Source organism: Myotis davidii, unplaced genomic scaffold, assembly GCF_000327345.1.
Source record: "Myotis davidii unplaced genomic scaffold, ASM32734v1 scaffold497, whole genome shotgun sequence".
Taxonomy (NCBI): Eukaryota; Metazoa; Chordata; class Mammalia; order Chiroptera; family Vespertilionidae; genus Myotis; species Myotis davidii.
In genome coordinates, this window is record NW_006288434.1 from 4,656,745 (window position 1) to 4,682,876 (window position 26,132).

The following is a 26,132-nucleotide window of genomic DNA, read 5'->3' on the forward strand; positions in this document are numbered from 1 at the left end:
GTCTAATTAGCATATTACGCTTTTATTATTATAGATATATGCTTAACCCATGGGCACAGACAATAGGGCAGTGAAAGCCTGTGGGGATGTAGTGGAGGGAGTCAATAGGGAAAAAAGACAGATCTGTAGTACTTTTAATAATCACTGTTTACAATTTTTAAAAAATCTCAGCAAAAATGTTAATATCAACCATACTTATTTATTGAGTCCTTATGTGTTAAGTCCCTTAAATTAAGGTTATGTTTAATCCTTACATAATTCCTACAAAGACACTGAGGCATAGAGGGATGAGGCCAGAGTTGGTCTCTGAAAGCTAGACTTACACCAAAACTCATACTCTATCACATTCTATACTGATCTGAAAAGCCAGAAGAGGAAAAATAAAACCAACCAAAGAAACTGAAGCAGACACTGGTTACCTGCCCATCATCCATTCCAATTTCGCCATTTGAACAAAAATCTAGTTTTTCACTCATCCTATGTGTCTCAGAGAAGAATCCATGGGTGTAATTGGTTCAAAATTCAGGCCCGAGTCAATCAGATAGATAACTGATCAGGCACTATTTCAGGTGCTTTAAACATATCGTCTTATTTCATCCTCATAATAACTCTAGGCAATAGTAGTAGAGTTATGTCCCAGTCTATAGATGAAAAAACTTAAACACAAATACATAATGAGAAAATTTAAGAACCTGCTGGTAAGTGGCAGAACCAGAATTCAAGGCCAGGCCATCTGACTCCAGCGGTTGTGCCCGTCACAGTACCTAGTACCCTCAATAGGGCCTATAGCTGCCTTCTCACTGGGCCTTTTGTTTGTAGTCATTCCTCAAATGCACCTTTCACAAGTGGGCAGTGTGGACTTTTGGAAGCACACATCCCTATGTGCCTCTCCATTCTTTCCATTACACTCTCCTCAGAATGAAGTACAACCTTGTTTAACATCGTATTAGGACCAGCTTTCCTCCAGCCACTGTCCTGCCCCATCTCCCCATCCCAGAACTGCCCCATCTACCACAGTACTCAGTTGTCCAGCTGTATCTGATATTTCTTGTTCACATTGTTCCCACTTCTTGTAAAACCTTCCCCCACATTTTCTTCTGGGAAATACTGATTTATCCTTCAAAGTCCACCCCCTATGTTACCTTTCTTACAAGTTTTTGCCTAATATCTCCTTCACCCCTATGGGCAGAACTAATTATTCTCTGCTCCTCATCCTCTTTTTCAGACATCTATTACTCACTATCCTGTTATTTTTTTATAATTCTCTAACTAGCCAGTATACTCTTTTATTATCTGGCACTGTAAACGTACAATAAACATTTGTTGAAGGAAGTAAATGTTCAAAGACTAGTCCCAACAGACTCTTCCCCTGCCCAAAAGAGTAGAAAAATCTAAATAGCTTTTAGATAAAATATAAAAGAACATAGCAGTTTAAACTGGGTTGAACTATTGATTCCTGGGGCCTTCTATCAACACCTATTGAATCCGAATCTCTAAAGATTTTCAACCAGTTTTCATGAGCATCCCTAGTGATTATCATCATCAAATTTAGAAAACACCCACTTACACATACATGTATGTAGTATCAACTAAAGAACAAGGACAATAGAATAATAAAAAGAAGTTGGACCTCTGGAATGAATCAGAATGATAATATCTCCTCCCCCCGCCCCCCAAATCACTAAATTCTAGCACTGAAAGGGGCGTTCACTTCACTTTCGCAATTCCCTTGCCCTAACTCTCCCATTTTATACAGAAGGATGCTAAAGGCCACAGTGATAAAGTGACTTGGCCAAGATCCCTCTGATGCCTAGTTCAGACTTATTTTAATAATAACACAGCATGCAAGTTCTAATTTAGTTTAGATTTGTGGAATAATCGAAAAGAAATTCAGAAAATTAACAAATACAAGCTGTCAAAACATATTTAAGTGTACAGTTTTCCTTATTTAAAAAACACTTTTTAAGAAACTTATAAATTAACCTATGGCAGCAAATTCCAGCTAATTACTACAATATTTAAGGGGTATCTACTAAGAGCCAAGCCTAAGTTGTGTTTGTTTTTAATCATATAATTTCTTCTAGGCCTCAAAATAAAGTTAAGAATTAAGGAGTATTTCCCAAATTTATAGATAAGGAAACAGACTCAGAAAAATCAAACAGGTGGCCAACCTTTCTAAGCCATTAAGTGGTTTGTATGAAGATTTGAACCCAGCTTTTCTATTCACTCTATGCTTTTTATTACTTCATTTAGAATATTAATATAATTACTAATATAATAAAAATTACTGAAGTTTGCATTGAAACAGAGGCAAATTTTAATAGATACGAAATAAACCTCTTGATATTGATTTTGACAAGCAAAAATTTGATAATGCAACTTGGTAAAGGCATTTGCCTTTTGCTTAGTATGAGACAAAATAAAATAAATTTACATTTAATTCAAATAATGAAAGCATTAAATTCTGTTTTAAATAATCAAGCAAGGCAGAGCTCTTTTTAAATAATCTGGCTCAAGTCCAAATCCCCATATAAACTCAGGTTAAAATCTCCCTAGCCCATGAGACTTCTTTCTCATACTGAAACACTTTTAAAAGAATAATAATTTAAGATAAAAGATTTTTCATGGAATTATTTTTCTCTAGTGAAATCACATTAGCCTACACAGACTACCAATAATCTCTAAGTGTAAATCTATGTACTCCCTTGAATTTGTCATTTAATTTATTCTTGTTTATTTAATTGAGGAAGAGTGGAAATTAAGTAAGTACTAAGAGGCTTCCATATACACAAAGCCAAAGGCCAATATCTGCTTGTTTTTTTCTAGGATTAAATGGTTTGTTCCAAGTATATACTTTTTTGATGGATGCCAACATGTTAAAATAAACCTTATCTACCTAGCGTTACATTTACCTAACCTATCATTCCGGTCCTGCGGAGCTTTGACATCTATGAGACTTTACCACCAAACAGTATGAAGGCCTTCAAATATTTTCACCTTGAACTTATGCTCCAGGCTACTAACTAGTCCATGTAACAAAACATACTAAGCACCTAGTTTCATGAAAGGGTTTATGCTGTGTCCTGCTTGGTATACAGAATGAAGTAAAGATGCCCCTCCTGCCTATATTTTCAGGCTTGCTGAATAAAGCATGGGATGCTGAATACAAAGGTAGACAAATAGGAATGTAAATAAGTAAGCAAACAAATAAAAAAAACAACACTCTGATTGCCTCATAAAACTCCATTCTGATAAGAGGAAAACACTGATTTAGAAAACATAAATTTATCACTGATTACTGGCCTGGCACTATGCAAGACACTAGCAATGCTGAGATAAATAAGGTAGTGAAAATAATTTATCTTTCCCAAAGAATTTAAAATAGGGCCGCTACCCTTCAGAAACACCCGAAAGGTGTTAACATATGGTGCTATACATTTTAAGATAAAGATGAACTAAACTCTGAGTCTGCCTTCAAAAAAAGGTTGCTGGCAGTAAATAATAATCTTCACTAGAAATAATTATAGATAGGTGTAAAGAGTAAAGAGACTTAAGAAGTAACCATTTTAAAAGCAGAAACTGGAGGGGTGTGGGGATGTGAGTGGTATTTAAGCTTGGCCTTGATGGCTAAATAAGATGGCCACTTCCACAGATTTAGAAGGAGAGGTAGAGAAATTCAAATCTAGCAGGATAAAGGAATGATAACAGGAAAAAAAGGAGGTAGAAGAAGTTGATCCCCCACATCTGGGTGATACCATTTGTGTCTGAGACTTTCACACTCACAGAAGGACTTGGAACATCCCTGGTCCCAACGCTCTAAATGCAGGTTGTGGGTGCTCAGCCATTCTGACAACCTAAAATATTTCCAAACAACTATCCCCACCCCCAATGAGAACTCGACATGTTTCTGTGTAGAAAAGATAAAGCAGGAGATAGAAGCGAAGCCTTCTGTAAATGGCTGCATTCTCATTTAATTCAGTAGGCAAAGGGAAAGCATTGACGGTTTTGAACAAAGGAGTGATACAAACCTAAATATACTTGGGAGTAATTACTCCTGGTTGCTGTGTATAACGGACTGGCTTAGAATGAGATAGAATGCAGAGTCAGTTAGGAGGGTATCTAGGATTGCTGCACAGTGGTAAGGGCCACCGGCAGGAACGGGGGCACTCAATAAGAGAGACTTTACTGGAGTATCATCACTGCCACAGACGTTATTACTGAGCACTCTGTGTGCCAAGAACTGCGCTGAGCCCTTTATTCCCTGACTAATCCTCACAAGCCCCAAAATGCAGCCAAAATTTTTGTGCCCTAAAAAGTTATGAAAAGCTAAGAGGAGCTACTCTTATTTGTATTTTACAGATGAGAAAAATCTAAGTCTAAAGAAGTTAAGAAACATGCCCAAGCACACAAATGGTAAGTGGTAAAACCAGGATCAGAAATACAGATTGTTGGTCTAATGGCAAAGACAGCAAGCACTTGAGACATATGATCTGGGTTGGAATCGTGGCTTCATCACTTACCAATTATATGATCTTGGGGGGGGGGGGAATCAGTGCCTCAGTTTCCCCTTGTGGAAATCAGGAATATTTTATGAGGTTAGAGAAAGAACCGAGATAATGCTCCAAGAGTGCTTACCATGCTTAACTAATAAGTATATACTATATGATTATCATCATTATCAGCTTTATCATGTTGAGTCCTCAGACATAGACTCCTAAAATTCTTACACATTGCCCTTTCTGAGTAGCTCAGTTGGTTAGAGCATCATCCCAATATGGCAAGGTTGCAGGTTCAATCACAAGATCCAACCAATGAATGTATAAATAAGTGGAATAACAAAATGATGTTTCTCTCTCTCTCTCTTTCTCTCTCTCTCTCCCCCCCAAAAAAATCAGCAGAATTAAAAATATTATCCATTACATATATTATCCTTCATCCATCTGTATTTTTATGAAAAAATTTAATGAAATCCATACTCTGAGTACATTATTTCTAGAAAGAAAAAAAACATTAGGTTTATATAAAGACTAAGAGACTTTCCAGTCCATTTTACTAGTGTTACAATAGAAACTAAAGTCAGATTCTGCTAAGAAATGAATTTAGAAAATAAAAAACAAAACATTTACCACAAAATTCCTGTTTTAAAGCAGAAAACTGCTTAAAAGACTGCTTAGAAGGTGAAAAACCCATTTTAGGCAGTGAAACTACTCCCATGACATATAAATATGTGGCAGTGACTACGAAACCCAAAGCCTTTTTTGGTCTATTTATTCTTAGTAATAACAGTATCTTGCCAACAGAGCTATTTGAGAATTAAATAAGCTATTGCATGTAATAAAAGAGCATAGTACCTGATCTTTTCTACTGCTATTATTATCATCACTACTATCGATTACAGTTGATTCTTGAGAATTTTAAGATATATTGATATAGACTCTAAAATTCTTCCCAATAGTATAGTTTTTGGTTCTAAACTACTCACAAATCAAGCACTGACAAAAATCAACCATATTGCAATCAGCTAATAAAATATCCATAATTTTTTTATGTTTATTGCATTTTATATGGAAAATTAAGTTGTAGATTTTTAAAAATATGTATTTTTATTGATTTTTAGAGAGAAGGGAGAGAAAGAAAAACATCCATGTGAGAGCAGAACATCAACGGGCTGCCTCATGCATGCCCCCTACCTGGGATCAGGCATGTGCCCTGATGGAGAACCAGCAATCTTTTAGTGTATAGAACGAAACCCAATTAACTGGGCCACACCACCAGGACAATTTGTAGATTTTTATGTAACAAATTCATTCAGCTTATTGCAAAAATCTTATGTATTTTTGCAGTAGTAAGAGGTTTTATAACTAAATGTATATCTTATTCTTAAAATTTTTCTTTAATCTGTTTACTAGTAAATGAGTTCATTTTCCATAGAACACTACTTTAAGGGAACTGAGATTGAGAATGTTAGAATGTAAATATAATTCATATTCAATTGCTAATCTAAGAGTATTTTTTCAACTTTATGAAAATATAATAGACCTATAGCACTGTGTACAATGTGATGATTTGAAACATGCACATATTATGAAATGATTACAATAAGGTTAGTTACCACATCCATCACCTCACCTAACTATTAAGTTTGTGTGTGTTGAGAACATTAAAAATCTCCCTTAGCAACTTTTAAGTACATGATACAAAGTTAACTACAGTCACCATGTTGTACATTTGGTTACCAAAACTCATTCATGTTTTAACCAGAAGTTAGTACTCTTTGAACACTATCATGCATTTCCCCAACCTCTAATAGTATTTATATAATCACTTTTTATTTATTTATTTATTTATTTATTTATTTATTTATTTATTTATTTATTTATTTATTTTAGAGATAGAGAGGAAAGGGGAAAGGAGGGAGGGAGGGAAAGAAAGAAACACTGATTTTCTGTTCTACCCATTCATGCAGTCATTGGTTGAGTCTTGTATGTGCCCTGACCAGAGACGGAACCTGTAACCTTCGCACGTTGGGACATGCTCTAACCAGCCGAGCTACCTGGCCAGGGCCTATATAATCACATTTGCAGCCTGAAAGATGATTATTTAATGTCCCAGACAAATTAAGCCTACACTTTGGACTTTTACTAGGGTTTCATGGTATTTCCCCTAGGTTTTCTATGAAAGTAGCCTATAAAAGTTAAAGCACTGGAATTAAGAATCAGAATTCTTGGTTTCAACTTAAAATGAACATCAAGTTAATTGGTCAACCTTAGACAAATAAATAAAAATTGATTTCCAATGTTTTCTCATTTTAAAATGAGGGTGGATAGTATTTACTTTCCAAATTTCTTTAGATAAATGAAACTACTGGAAGTAGTTCAAATAGGAGAAATAAGCTTAAAAAACAGAATGTTCCAAAATAACAAAAACATATTTGTTTCTACTCAAAATGGCATAACTTTTCATCAATCTTAACATTTCTGGGAAACATAATTTGTAAGTAGATTAAAAAAAAAAAAGAAACTACTTGCCCTGACCGGGTTGGCTCAGTGGATAGAGCGTCGGCCTATGGACTGAAGGGTCCCAGGTTTGATTCCGGTCAAGGGCATGTACGTTGGTTGTGGGCACATCCCCAGGAGGGGGTGTGCAGGAGGCAGCTGATCGATGTTTCTAACTCTTGATCCCTCTCCCTCTCCCTTCCTTTCTGTAAAAAATCAATAAAATATATTTTTAAAAACAGAAAGTGACATATCTCAAGTTTTTTATATATCAAAGAAGAACACCTACAATTATCTTAAAGGTTATTAAAATACCCCCTTTACATATCTGTGTGAAGCTGGATTTTTCTTCCTATACTTCAAGTAAAGTAGCATATTGGAACAGACTGAATATTGTACCAGATATGAGAATCTAGCTGTCATTCATTAAATCATACATTAAAGAGATTTACAAACAATTGAGAAAATGCCAGCAATCATTTTTGTTTTGAAAAATTTAAATTTCAGAAAAACAATTATTTTAGGTCAGGGACAAATTGTTCTAATAGCATAACAGTAATCTCCAAATAGAAATAAGATACACAATAAGCAATCTCTAACACTTTTCTCTGTACTGTGTCTTTTACTAACCAATACGCTGAGGCTTTCTGTTGTATTGTTTGTGACTCCGGATGAGATACCTAGCATTGTCTTTGGTAGGTAGCTTAATACTTGCTTTTTGAGTCAGTAAGACTATGCCATTGGTCATTATTATTAAGTCTAAAGAAGACGTAACTCCAATGTCGTCGTGTCTGGCAGAATAATGGCCCCCTAAAGAAGTCCACATTCTGATCCCCAGATCCTGTTAATATGTTACCTTGTATGGCATAAAGGATTTTCCAGAAGTGATTAAGGTTGCAGATCTTCAAATAGGAAGATTATGTTGGGTCATGGGGGTGGGGCTCAATCTAATCACATGAGGATCCCCCCCTTTTATATATTATATATTTTGTTAGTTTCTACTAATACATCCTCATATTACAAAGGCAATTTAGTACGAGAATTTTTCTTTTGATATTTGAATCATCTGAAATAATACTGAACATTTTTTAAAAATCCTCATTTGAATAACAAAGACAAACTAAATAGCAACAAAAAATTCCTTTCTTACAGGTCTACACTGAAGTGGACCTAATTCAGTTTTCTTTTTAAAAGCCTCCTTGCCCTAACCGGTTTGGCTCATCGCCCTGCAGACTGAAGGGTCCCTGGTTCAACTCTGGTCAAGGACATGTACCTTGGTTGCAGGCACATCCCCAGTAGGGAGTGTGCAGGAGGCAGCTGATCGATGTTTCTCTCTCATTGATGTTTCTAACTCTCTATCCCTCTCCCTTCCTCTCTGTAAAAAAATCAATAAAATATAGAAAAAATAAAATAAAAAATAAAGACCTCCAGAGACAAAAGCAGCTGAAAACCTAATTTAAAAAATAAAAAACTTGTTTACTAAACTACAGGTCTCTGGCATCATTTTGTTTTCTACTGTTTCAAAGCAAGTTCTTTGTTTCTTCTTCTGCTCTTTTTATTGGTCCAGATGCACCATTTTCATCACGTGCACTCATCACTATCAAGTTAGTTTTCTTGCCTGAACTGTACTTTCCCTTTAGCAGACCTGGTCTGGGCAGCTTTATTTCCCTTTCCGTTTCCTTTAAATCTGCAACCTTTGGACTTCCATTTGTTTAGGGATTCTTATTGATCTTCTATGATTTATTTCAATGCTTCTTTTTCCACATCTCCATCTAGTACTCTCCTGTTGTTTCTTTGTTCCTTAATTGTAGGTTACCCTTGTTTATATCTTTGGTTTTATCCAGTGCTTCCTTAGCTTTTTCTTTAAAATAGGATTATCCCCTCATTTGCTCCTCTGACAGAGTCTATCCATTTGATATCACCATGGTGTGAGAAAAGGATGTGCAAATCTTCTCTAGAGGTCTGATAATCTAGGTTCCCTGAAAATTTCAGCAATCAGCCAGTCTTTTCTTCAGACTTTTCATTTCAGCATATTCTGTTAACTTTTGTTTTTTCTTCTTGCTCTTCTTTAGCTCATAATTTAGTTTGAACTTTATTTTGCTTTCTTTTTCCTTTTTCAAAGTAAACTTCCTTGAAAAGTATCAGCAGATCTGTGTCTTCCTACTTTTGTCCAGGGATCTCCTCACATTTTTTAGCAGATTCAGTGCTATCGAACCTAACAAATGCTGATCCCTTGAATGCTTTCTGCAATGGTCTCCCTTCTGAATATTTAGTAGTTGACCTTTTTCTTCTAACCATTCATTTATGTCTTCTAGGGTTGCATCAGTAGGGAAGCCTTTAATATAAACAGATCTGGTTTTACATCATTTTTATACTTAACAGTCACTTCAGGGAGGGGTTTATTTGGAGATATTCTGATGTTGGTTTTTTTTTTCTTAAAATATATTTTATTGATTTTTTACAGAGAGAAAGGGAGAAGGATAGTTAGAAACATCGATGAGAGAGAAACATCTATCAGCTGCCTCCTGCACACTCCCCACTGGGGATGTGCCCGCAGCCAAGGTACATGCCCCTGACTGGAATCGAACCTGGGACCCTTGAGTCCGCAGGCTGACGCTCCATCCACTGAGACAAACCAGTCAGGGCTCTGATGTTGGTTTTATCTTCACACTTATTCCCATTAGTTCTGCCTTTCATTTGCTCAATGCTTCTACTATTACGTTAAAATCTGTTGTTAGATGGTTTAACCTATTGAATTTTATAATTATTTCCAAAGACACCCAGCCTTCATACAGTTTGATTTGTTCCTTTATAAACCTGTCCATGGCAAATTGAAGTCACCAAAATAATACTCAATTTGATGACAGATTTTGGCCTCCAGAAGAGCCAATTTTTATCACCATTTTCAGCCATGTGGTTATCTTTAAGGGCCTGGTCCCACAGAGCTGGCCTCAGGATCACTAACAGTGACTGCAGCGTCTAGTCTTCCCAGCGTCACGGCTAAGCCCATCACATGAGATCTTTGTTTTTTATTCTTGAATTTATTGGGGCGACATTAATAAAATTATACAGGTTTCAGGTGTACAATTCTATATCACCTGTATGTTATACAGTGTACTTACCACCCCAAGTCAAGTTTCCCTTCATCACCATTTACCTTACCATTACTCTTTTCTACCTCCACCCACACCCCTTTCCTTTTGGCAATCACTACAATGTTGTCTGTGTCTATGAGTCTTTCTTTTATCCCCTTTGCTTAATCCCTTCACCTATATCACACCCTCTGTCTGAGTCTGTCTCAAATTTGCTTTATAGTTCGTTTTGTTCATTAGATTCCACATGTAATGAAATTATATGGCACTTGGGCTTTCTGTGACTGGCATATTTCACTCAGCATAATACTCTCTTGGTCAGTGATGGCGAACCTTTTGAGCTCGGCGTGTCAGCATTTTGAAAAACACTAACTTAACTCTGGTGTCGTGTCACATATAGAAGTTTTTTGATATTTGCAACCATAGTAAAACAAAGACTTGTATTTTTGATATTTACTTTATATATTTAAATGCCATTTAACAAAGAAAAATCAACCAAAAAAATGAGTTCGCATGTCACCTGTGACACACGTGTCATAGGTTTGCCATCACTGCTCTAGGTTCATCCACGCTGTTGCAAAAGAAAAGATTCCCTTCCTTTTCACAGCGGAGTAGTATTTCATTGAGTTAATGTGCATAGCTTTCCTATCCACTCATCCATTGATGGGCATTTGGGCTGCTTCCAGATCTTGGCTATTATAATTAATGCTGCAGTGAACCTAGGGGTGCATATCATCTTTCTGATTGGTGTTTTGGGTTTCTTTGGATGTATTTTCAAAAGTGGAATTGCTGGGTTATTAGGCAGTTCCATTTTTAATTTTTTGAGGTAACTCCATACTGTTTTCCACAATGGTTCCCTTTTTTCCACATCCTTGACACCTTTGCTGATTTATTGATGATAACCATTCTGACAGGTGTGAGGTTATATCTTATTGTAGTTTTAATTTCCATTTCTCTGATGATTAGTGATGTTGAGCATCCTTTCATATGTCTTTTGACCGTCTGTGTGTCTTCTTCAGAGAAGTTTCTATTCAGGTCCTTTGCCCACTTCTTAATTGGATTGTTTATTTTTTTGTTTTGTTGTTGAGTTGTATTAAGTTCCTTATAAATTGTTTACATTAAACTCTTATCAGATGTATCATTAGTATGTTCTCCCATTCAGTGGGTCGTCTCTTCATATTACTGATGGTTTCCTTTGCTGTTTGATATAGTCCCATTTGCTTATTTTATCTTTTATTTTCCTTGACTGAGGTGATATATCAGAAACAATATTGTTATGAGAAATGCTCAAGATTTTATTGCCTGTTTTTTTCTAGGATTTTTATGGTTTTGAGTCTAACACTTAAGTTTTCAATCCATTTTGAGTTTATTTTTGTGTATGGTATAAGAAGGTGGTCTAGTTTCATTTTTTTTTTACAGCCACCAAACCCTGCTGAGGCAAATCATATGAGTTCTTAAAAGCTGAAAACTTTCTTGCTATGGTTAGAGATAAATATAATGACAGAAGAAAGGTCATAGGGATGTGATGCAATAAGGACTTGACGCACCACTGTTGGCATTGAAGATGGAGGGAGTAGACCATGAGCCATGGGATGGAAGAGGCTTCCAGAAGCCAGAAAAAGCAAGTAAATGGATTCTTCCCTAAGACCTCCAGAAACACATGGAGCCCTCCTCACACCCTGATTTTAGTCATGTGAGATACTTGTATCAAATTTCTGACCTAAAGAAATTAAAGATAACAAACTTATGTTTGTTCTAAGTTATTAAATTTGTGGTAATGGGTTAGAACAGCAATAGAAAACTAATAGAGTGGTAATGTCAGTTTCAATCCAAGTCTGGTTGAAGGAGACTTACTGTTAGTAAGAAATTTCAGCTTCAAAGCCTCTTGCTTGCATAGGACATTTTTTTTCAAGGCCTTGAACCAAACTTTGTATTTGTAATTTGCATTCTTTTAAAAAAGGACCAATTTTAGATCCTAGAAAACTTAGATCCATCCCCTGGAGAATGCTAAAAATATTATTAGAGAATTTTTCCCTATAGGTATACACACAGATTCCAAAGGTTCACAAACATCTTCTGAGATTAATGGGGCAAAGGTCTCTTAGAATTTATGTGAATATGGTTCTATGAGGAGAGAAAGCCTTGGGGGAAAAACAGAAAAAAGGGGAAGTTAACTTCAGAAAATATTTTAGAAAAACTAAAATGACTTCAAAAAATTCTACTGAATTATTAAGAAGAAATTACTTAAGCAGAAGAGACATTTATGAAATGGTTATATCCAGAATTACACTTATCTATATACAATGATGAAGACAGTTTTTCTTTTCAAGTGGCTCAAATTTCAGAAGAACAGGAAAAAATATATTTTGGGGTAACTTCTTAAAAGAAACATCTCTAGGTTGAGACTTACTAACTACAATTAAATAATAAATAAACTAGAAACTGCCTTGCAGTGACTGTTACTTCTTCTTAACTGTCTGGTTCCAGCTTATCTCAAGTCAACAAATAGGCATTTACTTCTTGGACAGCAGCACGGATTGCCACTGGAGGTCAGTCTTGGGCTTCTCTCAGGTCATCGAAACCCCAGTGCAAGGCTAGAAAGTGAGGGGAAGGCCAACTAGCATGGTCCAAATCGCTCATGTTGCATAGGAAGACACTAAATCTCCAAGGGGCGATAGAAATGCCTGGCTTAGAAGGGATTAACTACAGGTATAATCCATACTAGTAATTAATTTTCATAATTTTTGAGTATTAAAGGCACATCCATTCTATTTATAATATACAGTATATCTTAAATGAAGACTAGGCAAATAACCTGTACAGGAGAATTCCAAATGACTTATATAGATATTCCCCACTCGACATTAAACAAATCCAAAATAAAGAACATTCTAACAAATACCTGACCAGTACTCCTCAAAATTGTTACAGTCAGCAAAAAGAAGTATGAGGAACTGTCATAGTCTAGAGCAGCCCATGCAAACATAACTCAATGTAATGGAGTGTATTCTCACTGGGATCCTGTAGCAAAAAAGTATATTAGTAACTTTTTCTTTGTAAAAAGTAAGGAAATCTAAATATAGACTTTAGTTAATATTATGTAGTAATATTGGTTTATTAGTTGTGACAAATGTGCCATACATTTAATGTAAGATGTTAATTATTGGGAAAATGGAGTGCAGGACATATGAGAATTTTCTATACTATTTTGGTAGCTTTTCTGTAAATCTAAAATAAAAAAATTATTTAAAAATATCCATACATTCTAAAAATCAGTAAAACCTTCAAGCAACTTATTAGTATCTATATCTCCCTTTTGGCAGCCAGGAAGTTAAGAGCCAGATCTGAGGTTCAGGGCTCATAGCCAAAATTTATGTTGTTTTTGTTCCTCTGGTCTTAATTTTTGGAAATCTTTATATTTTACCACTAGAGGCCTGATACACAAAATTCATGCATGGGTAGGGTCCCTAGGCCTGGCCAGCGATTAGGGCCTACCTGTGGGGTGACTGGCGGGGTGATCAGGAGGCCCCCACTGGCACCTGCCTTGGCTGACCTGGGGCCTGTGGGCAGCTCCTGCATTGAGCATCTGCCTGCTGGTGGTCAGTGCATGTCATAGCAACTGGTTGTTCAGCCGTTCGGTCAATTTGCCTATTAGGCTTTTATTATATAGGATTATTTGTGTGCATCTTTATAGATCCCAAACTATATTTACTAGGTAAAAAATTAAAATTTAAGTAGAATAAGCAGCTTCCTCATCTCAAAATTTTAAGCCCTGTACCACTCCTTAATAGTTGTTCTGACACCTATTTCATGGAATAAGAACTCATCAAATAGATACCCCCTCAACTCCCGATTAATAAACTCTTGCATTACTTAGATCTGTGACCATCCTCTCATTTTCTCCTTCTATTACATTAGAAAAGGTATCATTTATCCTAATATCAAGCCCTCTACTTTTATTCATGGGTATTATTTTCTCGCTAGTTTAGGAAAGTTACACACCTGATTTTTCCTTCTCATCATGTATACTTCAGCCTCTCTTACAAATGAATCCTTCCCAGTGACATTGAAATATCTTTGTCTTTTCTATATTTAAAGATACAATTAATAAACAAATAAATAATATCCCTCTTTTGAACCTGTAAAAAGACAACAGAGGAAAAAAAAAAGACAACAGACAACATTTTTTATTTGGGGGACATCAATGAAACACTGAGCTGCTCAAGAGTTCAAGAAGGTGCAAGGTGCAAGGAAGACCCATTCTGTGGCCTTCGGATGCAGTAATAGCTGCAGCCTATAACCAAACATACTGTGGTAGGAGAGTCCTGGCCCTTTGCCACTCACTTAGAACAGCCGGGGAAATAATGGTCTGGAGCACTACCTTTCCTTCAACTCATGCAGCCATGAACCAGTTCATTTATTACATGCTATTCAGAAAGAATAATAATGAATTACGTAGAATCTATATTCCTATGGCTTTCCTTATATACATCCTCTCAGCCAATGCAGAGTCAGCTTATTATTGATTTTCTTCCTCTTCTTCCCTAAAACAATGTTTCAGTTCAGACTCTTATTTTCTGGATCTTACTGCTAGAGCTTCCAGGGTTCTTTCTACCTAATGGCCTGCCCCTATTTCAATTGTGAATCTGATCATATCATGTTCTTGTTTTAGATCAGGGGTGGGGAACCTTTTTTCTGCAAAGGGCCATTTGGATATTTATAACATCATTCACGGGCCATTCAAAATTATCAACTTAAAAATTAGCCTGCTATATTTGTTCAAACATTTAATTAACTCATTCCTAATGCCTTGGCAGGGCCAGACCAAATGATTTCCTGGGCCTCATACCGTCCACAGGCCAGATGTTCCCCACACATTTTAGATACTTCAATGGCTTACCACTGCAAAACAATAAAAGGTAAACTTTACATGAGAACAATTATATTTATACTAGGGGCCTGGTGCACGAAATTCGGGCACTGGGTGGGGGCGGGGGGTGAGGGGGAGTGTCCCTCAGCCCAGCCTGCCCCCTCTCACATACTGGGAGCCCTCAGGCATTGACCCCATCAATCTCCAATCGCAGGATCGGCCCCTTGCCCAGGCCTGACGCCTCTGACAGAGGTGTCAGGCCTGGGCAGGGGACCCTCATTTCCCCTCATCACTGGTTCTGCCCCCAGCCCCCTCCGATTGCTGGCTCCGCCCCCCGCCCAGGCCTGATGCCTCGGCCAGAGGAGTTGACCCTCATCATCATCCGATCGCTGATCACCGGATCGGTCCCTTGCCCAGGCCTGAGGCCTCCGGCAGAGGTGTCAGGCCTGGGCAGGGCACCCCCAGCTCCCCGTGGTTACAGGCTCCGCCCCTGCCCAGGCCTAACGCCTCTGGCCGAGGCATCCGGCCTGGGCAGCGGGGACCTCCAGCTCCCCGCGGTTTCAGGCTCCGCCCCTGCCCAGGCCTAAGGCCTCTGGCCAAGTCATTAGGCCTGGGCAGGGGACCCCCAGCTCCCCGCTATCTCCCGCTCTGCCCCTGCTCAGGCCTAACGCTTCTGGCCGAGGCGTCCTGCCCGGGCAGCGGGGACCCGCAGTGGCAGCGGCCCCGTGATTGTGGGCTCCGCTTTAGGCCCAGGCAAGGGACCCCTAGCTCCCGGGACTGCCAGCTTTGACCCTGCCCAGCTCCCATCACTGGCTCCACCCCTACTTCCTGCTATCACTGGCCAGGACGGAAAAGGCGCCTGATTCTCTGATCATGGCTGGGGGGCAGGGCAAAGGCGGCCCTGGGGGCTCTTAGCTCGCCCCTGGGTTTCTGATCACTGTCAGTGGCAGGGGGCTTCTTCCTGCTTTCCCTTTCGCCTCCCTGCATTGTGCCTACATATGCAAATTAACCGCCATTTTGTTGTCAGTTAACTGCCACCTGAGTTGGCAGTTAATTTGCATATAGCCCTGATTAGCCAATGAAAAGGGTATCGTCGTACGCCAATTACCATTTTTCTCTTTCATTATATAGGATGACTATTAATTATATTATTATTGTTTAATCTTGCTTATAAACAACCACATCCATACCAGTGAGGTCACAGAACTACCGCCAACTGCTCTTTTAACCAATATGTTATCAGTGGGGAGTGGGGCCTCATTTGGATACTTACTAGCTATGAAACCTTGGGTACGTTATGGGACTTTGGGGAAATCTGTTTCCATATCTGTGAAATATGAGGAAAAAAGCCCCCAACTCAAAAGGTCATTATGAGGACTAAAATGTTTAGTTCCATAAAACACTTAGACCATCTGGCACATAGGGAGCACCCAGTAAGTTGGTACTAGAGTTACAGATCCCGGGTAATTCCTTTCGTAATAGACACTGTGACAGGATGGGAAATCACAATTGCCAGCAGACTTCTGTGTCTTCCAAAGGTGCATTACTGAATGGGCCATTTTTAGAAAGAAAGGTGGAAAGCATCTAGGGCACATTTTCTGAGTACCAGGGATCTTAAAAAGGTAGAAGGAAGACTACTTGGTTTAGGATTTGGTGTTGATTTTATATGCGTCTATGCTCTATGAGAGGATTTTTAGACATTTGCTACAGAAAACCTTAGATGAAGAGCCAAAGTTCTAGAAAGAAGCATTTTAAAAATCTGTGAGATCTTAGATGAGAATTATATACATTCCCATAGTTCTGACATCAATATTTTTTAAAAGGTGATTCATTTATGCAGTAGCACTGAAAGCCCAGAGGTTTGCTTATCAGACAGAAAGGCAAGCAAACCCTGGAACCTCAGTTATTTTGGATAGCCACACATTTACTGTATTTTTATTTGAAAAGATAATAAGGAATTCATTATAACTTAATTTCCTAGAGCTTTCCTCCTTACATACAAATTTTGTAGGTCATACGACAGCATTGGAAATTTAAGAAAAATATGTGAGCATGGAGCAGTTACTGAAGAGAGAGTTTAAGGTCAGAGAGAAGACTTACAACTTAGCATGAACAGGATGAACTATAAACATAGAACAGTATAAGGCTGATTCAGTATGAGTTGCAGACCTGGACCTTTGCTCAGTATTCCAGCTCCCGTACTTTATTCCTTCCTCGATTCTTTGCTGGATTCACTATTTCTACTAGGGCTAGGATACTTTGATTTCCCTTGCTCAGTTCCTTCTGAAAGATGAAGACCAGAAGGTAATGATGGCTGGTAATTTAACCAATGAGCAATGAAAGTGGATACTCAAACATTACTGGAAGACAGAGAATGCCAAAAAGGTTCGACAGAAATAGCCTGAAGAATTTTATACACCTTCACTAAATAGACCAACAATTTTCAGAATATGCAATAAATTTAACGAAAATGGGTCCATCTATAATAGTCCATGAAGTGGTCAATATTACCACCCAGGAAAATGAAATGTTAGTGTGCCATGTATTTAGGAAGACATCCCGCCCCAACCCTCCAAAGCAAAACAAAGAACTTCTATTGAGTTAGGCATTTTCCGTAGATCTTTGAGTTATGTTATGCAACATTTAGGTTTGAAAAGGTATTGGCCAAGATTGCTTCATGGATTGGTTTTTAGAGGATGACCCAGATCACAGCTTGTAATTCTGCAAAGTGGTACTGAATAAAGAAAGACAAGGCAATGGCATCATTGATAAAATTATGTGATCAAAGGCCATTTTAAACTTCCAGCTGCTGTAAATTGGCACAACCATGTCTATGTAACAATAGGACAGCTGAAGCAGCTGGGATTACAGTTTGGGTGGGTCTTTCTTGTAAAGGATACCTGGACCTATTTTTTCCATACAAACTGTTACACATGACCCGTGTCTTAACATGCTGAGGGACACTGTTTCACCACAATTACAGAGACAGCATAATGATGACTTCTTCTCTCTATAAGATGGAGCTCCCCTACACTACGCCATAAAAGTGTGCTAGTTTCTTAATGAACGATTACCCAACAGGTGAATAGGTCAACCAGGGCCATTGGATGGCCACCACGATCACTACTACCTCACCCCAATGGATTTCTTTGGGGTGATGTCAAAGATAAAGGTTTTTTTTGTTTGTTTTGGTTTTTTTACAAAAACCACATACCGTGGATATGAGTCACTGCAAAAGAGAAGCATGACAAGAAACTGATGACAATAAAAAACTCTGTTCCAAAGTGTCACAAGTAGACCTACAAAAATGTATAAATAAGGCTGGCAAATTGAACACTTACAAGATTATACCTAAGTGCACTGAGCCATTGTGACATTCCTTTGAGTTAATAAAGCAATTGCAATAAAAAAATAAATAAACATAGAAGAACAGATGAAGGAGACTTGGGGAGAAGAGATGAGAGGAGACAGTAGTCCTGAAAGGACAGGGGCTGACTGGAAATGAAGATATACCTGCTCTGACCTGCTTACATTTTTTAAAAATGTAACTTTACCATGCTTCATTGACAGCAGGACATAGTGAGTTGAGTGCTTCATGGAGTTCGTAATTCTTTAGATGATTGTAGAGAAGCCAAATACAATAAATAATAGCAGAAAGTCTGGGGAAATAAACCTTACTTTGGTGGAAATATCCATTACTTCAGAAATTTTAAGAAACATTGACTAAGTACTGTGGATTTTATGATGGCTAAAATAAACTTCTTGTAAATAAAATTTTGCTTAAAAACATAATTTTTAGCTATCAAAAAGAGAGTATAAAAAGAGGTATCAAGCATGCTTGGGGCAGGATATCAAGTGAGTCATTACCAGAGACCGAAAGGAAAGGAAAGCTAAGGAAATGCCTAAAACCAAGTGGTTACATGGAGTAGGAGGAGGAGGAGGGAGAGAAGGAAGGAGAAAAAGCAAAGGAATAAATGCTCAATTAGTGTTATAAATTGTTCTTTCTTCTCCAGGATATGTAGTGTGTGCATCAAAGAACCCCACCGTCAGATCCTCAATGATGTGGTTCCATTCACTGCCCCTAAAATATGGTTTCTATTTTGCTACAAAAGTTTTATTTACTCTAAAACATTGATTTGAAAATGAGCATGTGTTACTCCTTACATACACTACCTCTGTAAGTAGGCTTAATAAGATGATTACTTGCGATTCAGGAATAAGAGAGTAATTACTACAACCAAATAAACATAACTCAGGGCAATCTTAGTCCTCTCACCCTCTCTTTAGTCAGTTTTAAGATTGTATTTTTTAAAAGAAATTATAGGAAACAATGTGTGATATTATATGCTACAGTTATTTCAAATCCTAACTGAAATGCTTAATCTGATAATATATTAAATCTACTATATTGTATTATATGAGAATAGAGGAAAATGTAACTATGTTATTTATGTCTCAAGATACACCTACCATCAATGTGTGAGTTCACCTGAGAAGTCAGCCTAAAATGGATCTGAGCTTTGAAGCGAACAACCGGATGAAGTTGTTCTCTAGTTCAGTCAACCTCAGCTCCTCAGAATTCCTGTTCCCTAAACATTTCAGCCTCGCATTTATGTGCCCCACCTGTCTCCATGACAGATATAGTAAAGCATCAATTTCTTCCATTTATTTTGAAGTGTATGTCATATACATCTTATCTTTTCTATTTTAATGAACAATAATGAATACCTATAAATTAAGCAATCCATCTATTAATTCATAGTGCAAGCATTTACTCAACGTCCAATTCTATGGTGTGCTCAGCACTTTCCCAGGGATTTAACATTTCTAACTTAAATTCTGTAAAAGTATCTGTATCAGTGAGGACTGAGTTTGGCCTCAAGTAACAGAAAGCCACATATTAGTAGCTTAACCATTTACGTATTTCCTTCTCCTAAGCTAAAGTCCAGGGTTGGCTGCAGAGGCTCCATGATGTCACTCACACCTCAGGATCACTTCATCTGCTCATTTTGCTATTTTTAGTGGGTGGCTTTTATCCTCATGTTTGTAATCACATGGTAACAAGTGCCCGGTCACTTCCCTTGTCATCATTCCAACAAGGAAAAGGAAGAAAGTCAAGTGTATCAGTCACCATCTAAAGTACATTTTTCAGAGCAAAAGTATTGGAAAAATTTTGATCAATGTTGGGGGCAATTTGCCTAAACCTTCAGCTGGTCATTTATTACCTAAAGTACTTCCTCTTTTAGCTATGTACATGGAAGTTTCATCATAAGTTTGCTCCTAGAAATAATCCTCAGATTGTTCCATTGTTTTTACTTCTATTTCCAAAAATTTGTCCATCTTTCTTCCCCTTTGTTTAAAGTTTGGAATGTTTACTATATTAACAAAAATCCCTCTGCCACATTCTTGAATACATTTTAAATTAATCTTTCAAATAAAAACTTGTCAAAGATTGTCTAAAAATATTAACACTATCCATCAGTTGGTGAGCTTAGAACAGATATGACATTTACTTGCCTGTAATTCATGGGGTTCTTTCTACAGTCCTGATCAATGGAATTTCCATGATTAATCCATCATTTTTATGAAATAATAGATGTTCACAACATCATGGTACACATTTTTAACAAACACATACTCCTTCCTCCACTTCTCCAGTAGCACAGCCATTTTCCTATTTCTTTAATTGTCAAAAAGATTTCTTTAAATTCTCACCCGAGGATTTGTTCTCATTGATTTTAGAGAGAGAGGAAGGAAGAGGGAGGAGAAACACTAATGTGAGAGAAAAACATCATTTGGCCGCCTCCTCCATGCACACCCATGAAGGATGAAACCTGCAACCTGGGTATGTGCCCTGACCGGAAATTAAACTCATGACTTTTTGGTGCATAGGATGATGCTCCAACCCACTAAGCAACCCAGCCAGGGCTCAAAAAGAATTCTTTAAAATTAGAGTAGTGTGGTTGTTTTAAAGGTCACCAGGTCTTTCAAAATATATTGTATTCTATGTAGCAAAAACATCTTTATGTTCTTTAACTATCGGAGGTGGGTTGTGCTAAATGATTTATGAATAGAAAAATATTATTCTATTGCACTGAAGGTCTTCTTTTTAAAAGAAAACTGATTTCAAAGAGAGGAAGAGAGAGGGAGGAAGAGAGAGAGAGAGAGAGAAAGAGAGAGAGAGAGAGAAGCCACACGGCCGGGCTGGGAGAGAATCACAGATCAGCTGTCTCTTGCACACCCCCTACTGGTGATCACTTCCGAAACTAGGGCATGTGCCCTGACCAGGAACCCAATCTGTCCTCCTGGTTCACAGGTTGATGCTTGACCACTGAGCCACACGGCCGGGCTGAAGGTCTTTTTCCATATTAAAATTTTCACAGACATATCCCACTGAGGCTGGGGACAGGACCAATTGTTCTCCTCATTAGAGTCTATAGTTATTTTCTTTTAAATTGTGGTAAAATACATATAAAATAGAATTTACTATCTTAACCACTTTTCAGTGTATTGTCTGCACTGTATTTCAGTGTATTGTCTGAACTTTTAACATTATCTCCAAGAAGGAACAAAGGACCATAGACACATTTTTAAAATAGCAAAAACAACACCTCGTTCATTTATGGAACTATGAGGGACCACTCAACATTCAGCTAAGGGTTGTTAACTAATCTGAGTGTCCCTTTATACTGAAATTAGATACTACTAATAATAGGCATTAGAAGTAGCTAGGTAAATAGTTAAGGATCAATTTGCTAAGTTGTGTAAATTCCTTAAACACATCAGAAATTAACAGAATGTAAAATACTATTTCCTAGCCAGCTTGCTTCAAGCACTTCATCAAAAATACCAGGGGGAAATATTTTCTGCTCTACTTATTTTCATGTCATATTATTATACTCTTATTTAAAAAGACTTGTTTAAAAAGATAATAGGCAAATAGAATTCACAGGTGGTAAAAATAATCTAGTTGGAGAATATCCATCTATGAAAGTTAAGTTTTATCATTAAAAAAAAATTTAGTAAAGAAGATTGAGAAACGAATGTAACAATTATGGTACAAGAACTGCGGCAGAAAGGAAAGAGCACAGACTTAAAAGACCTAAATAAAATCTCGGATCCACCACTCACTGCCGTATGTGTGACATCAGTAGGCTATGCCCCGTCTCTGAGCCCCAAGATGCTGATCTGTGAAGTGGTGATAGCGCCCCCTCTCCCTCAGAGGGTGGCTGGGGTAACATGCTTGGAGACACACAAGTCAACGCACATGGAAACACCTGGCACGCTGCCTAGCATCAAGTGGCTCTCAGGGAATACCTTTTCCTTCACTCCCTCCGGAATAAATAGAATTTAGAGCCTTGTGCATAACTCCCGACAAAAAGAATGACTTTTTCATAGATAAACAGTTTCTTCACTTGAGTTTTTATAGACGATTTACTCTAAGCACAGATATGATCATAGAAGTATGGAAACAAAAGCAAAGAAAGCCTATCTTGAGAAGCATCTAACAAGCAGCTTTCTTTGTTTCATGGGACATGCTTTGTGGTTACAATGCAGGCTTCCAATGAACACCAGATCAGAATTAACATTCTAGGCAGACATTCAACTTTTATGATTGTGTCCGTTCTTCACTGAGCCTGGGAAACGAACACTGTAGAAGTTATTTATTGAAGATATTCCCATAGTACTCCTACACAGTTCATTTCCAAAAGAGGCCTTATCCCTTTAATGTATCTGAGTAAGTAAAAAACTACACCATGGTTTCTTGCATTGTACTTTCAAAACTGCAACAGGGGTAATAAAATCATGTTTTTAACAGAGGCTTTCTGAAGCGAGGCCACAGCAATTTTGCAAAGATGCATGATAAATTATAGGAAAGGAGACCAAACAAATTTCAAAAGTAAAGAATACCAATCCAAAATGATTTATGACCACCTTTTGAATAAAATTAAGTATAGAATAATTAGCAGAAAGCATTTAATTTAGTTTTCCTATTATGAATGTAAAGTTGGCACAAATGCAGTAGGCCTAATCAAAATCAGGTAATAGTTACCTCTGTGGCCTTGCTTGATGGTTCCAGTCCAGTCATATTTGCTACTATTAACTGATGTAAGAGTTGAACTTGAGCCACACTCAGGAAGAAATCCAGGTTTGTGGTTATATTCACTTCCAAGGAATGGCCACACACTAAAATCTCCTGAAGGAAAAAAAGGTTGAATACAGATAAAGAAACATGATAGCCATTAGATGATAATTCATCATTCTTACTTATTTGACCTTTACTACAGTGATGAATTCTCATGGGACCCAAGTTCATTTGTTAATGAGAATAGCAGAAATGGTGAGCCCAGCCACTCAACACTGTTTAATGGATTAATTCAATAAACATTTATAAGGGCCTGCTATGCGTCAGGCTGTGTGCTAGTTATAGCACAACAAACTAACAGTAAGAATTTTTCACTATTTCATATACATTTGGCATTTTCATATCTCACTATTTCAATAAGTGATGATGGAGGACGTTAGCATAGTCTTGTTCATTCATTCAAACCAACAAATATTTACTCAGCACCTCCAAATTACCACGCACTATACTGGAGTGGTAGGAATATCACAAAGAATAAGGTTGACCTTGAGGGGCAACCTGCTCTTGAGGAGGTTACAATCTGGCTGAGCAGACAGATGTAAACAGGCAATTGTAGGCAGGCAATTACAATCACAAGTGGTATGGTCTGAGTACTCTCCAAAGGATACATTCCAAATGATTTATAACAAAACACAGTGCTGAAGCCAAAAACAGCTAGACTAATTAATTTAACTTCAAACTGCTAACATCTTGGCAGCGTTAGGTAGATGTCCACTACTGGACTGGTGCTGCTCTGCGTAACTGAGTCACTTGAACATTCTTTGCTGGAAAACCATTCAGAGAAGGAAAACAGAAATGAAAAACGACCCAGAAGCTTCACTTAATAAGCAGAAGTCCTGCCTCTGGTCATGAAGTGCATGTGGACAGTGTTCAAAAGCTTGGAAACATCCACAAACTTTCTCCATTAGTATCATCCAAGGGAATGGATTTAAGGAGACTTATGACTCATCCAAATACAAACTAAACAGCTTAGAGCAGGTTTCAATAAAGTCATAAAGAACGGCATGTCGAAAATGATTATCCCCCCTTTTTTTTTGTTAAAAAACCTTTTCCTTACAAGTACCTTGTGTTTACTCATTATAGTTAGAATTCTTATTTTATCCCTCAGGTAATGATGAAAAGGAATATATTCATGTATTTTAAAGCAATTGTGTTACTAAGTAACTGTAAGATATTAGATTTAATTTTTATATAACTTCTGTGAATATATAAGACACTATATCTAACCTAACGTTCTGTATAGGGCTATTATAAATATCAAATAAGATAACATATACAAAAATATTGTTTATAAAAAATTCAGGGAAAGAATGGAAAGTTATAGTAGTGTCGATTACTATATTTAATTTGTACCTAATTTCTCTGAACTTTTCATAATAACTGCCTTTAAGTGATCGCAAAATTTATGAAGTTGTCAGTATAACAAATTTCTATGAAGAACCTTGTTTTCTTTTTTTTATGGATGACATTCAATATTATTTTGTATTAGCTTTAGGCATACTGCACAGTAGTCAGGTAATTTTATACTTCACAAAGTGCTCTCCCCAATATTTCCAGTACACACCTGGCACCACACAGACAATATTATAGTTATATTGACTATATTCCCTGGACTTTATATCCCTGTGACTATTTTGTACTACCAATTTATAGTTCTTAATCCCTTAACCTTTTTTACCCAGTCCCTCAACCCTCTTCCCTCTGGCAACCATCAGTTCTCTGTATATATCAAATCTGTTTAAATTTTTTTTTCATTGATTTTGTTCTTCAGATTCCACACGTTAGTGAAATCATATAGTATTTGCCTTTTTCTAACTGATTTATTTCACTTAACATAATACTATCCAGGTCCCTCCATGGGTAAGAGATCCTTCTTTTTTATTGCTGCATAGTATTCCAATGTGTAAATGTACCACAGCTCTTTTATCCATCCGTCTACTGATGGACAGTTAGGCTGCTTCCAGAATTTGGCAATTGAAAATAATGCTGTAAAGAACATGGGGATGCATACATTCTTTTGAATTAGTGTTTTGGTTTTCTCTGGATATATACCCAGAAGTCATTCACTGAGTCATAAGGCAGTTCAGGTTTTAATATTTTGAGGAAACTCCAGACTGCACCAATCTGCATTCCCACCAACAGTGCATGAGGGTTCCCTTGCTAAGAGAAATGTCAGAGAGTTTACTACCTATGTTTTCTTCTGCGATTTTTATGGTTTCACAAATGACATTTAACTCTTTAATCCATTTTGAGTTTTATTTTATGTATGGTATAATTTGGTCATCTAGTTTCTTTTTTTTCATGCATCTGTCTAATTTTCCCAACACCATTTATTGAAAGACTGTCTTTATCCCACTGTATGTTCTTGCCTCCTGTGTCAAGTATTAATTGACCATAAACGGATGGGTTTATTTCTGTGCTCTTATTCTATTCATTGATCAATATGCCTGGTATGGTGCCAATATCATGCTGTTTTGATTACTATAGCCTTATAGTATACTTTGATGTCAGGTAGTATGATACCTCCAACTTTGTTCTTCTTTCTCAAGATTCCTGTGGCTATTCGGGGGTCTTTTGTGGTTCCATGTAAATTTTCAGAATGTTTGTACTATGAAGAGCTTTTTAAAGTTATGATGAACTGCATTATTATTACATTTCTGCTCTAGGCATGGAGTCACTGATACACAGTGATCAGACTTGAAACCTGGACACACCAATGATTGGCTAACATGGATCAAGTCAAGTAACATAATCTCTTTTGCTGTTTCCTCCTTCATAAAACATGGCTACTAATAACATCTATCTCATAAGGATGTTGTGAAGACTATGTAAGGTAATCCAATTGAGAACTCTAAATTATCTGTCAGTAATATTGGTGCTTTCATTAGAAAGAGGTTGTACAGGTTGTGTATAGTCTGAAGCCAAACCATTTGGGTGCATAGCATGCTTGCCATTTACTACTTGTGAACATTTGGACAAGTTATTTGGATTAGTTTTTTATGCTTCAGTTTTCCCATTTGTAAAATGAG

The 26,132-nt window shown here is 37.3% G+C and overlaps 1 protein-coding gene and 1 pseudogene across 1 annotated transcript in view; both read right to left on the reverse strand.

Annotated features, from left to right (window-relative positions):
- The window catches only part of VPS13B (vacuolar protein sorting 13 homolog B (yeast)), a 624,807-nt gene that overhangs the window by 241,134 nt on the left and 357,541 nt on the right, over positions 1-26,132 (reverse strand). Inside the window, exon 34 of the mRNA XM_006760303.2 lies at positions 23,011-23,154. Within this exon, the coding sequence (XP_006760366.1) occupies positions 23,011-23,154 (144 nt within the window). The remainder of the gene's footprint in view (positions 1-23,010; positions 23,155-26,132) is intronic.
- On the reverse strand, positions 8,491-10,160 carry LOC102769007 (annotated as a pseudogene).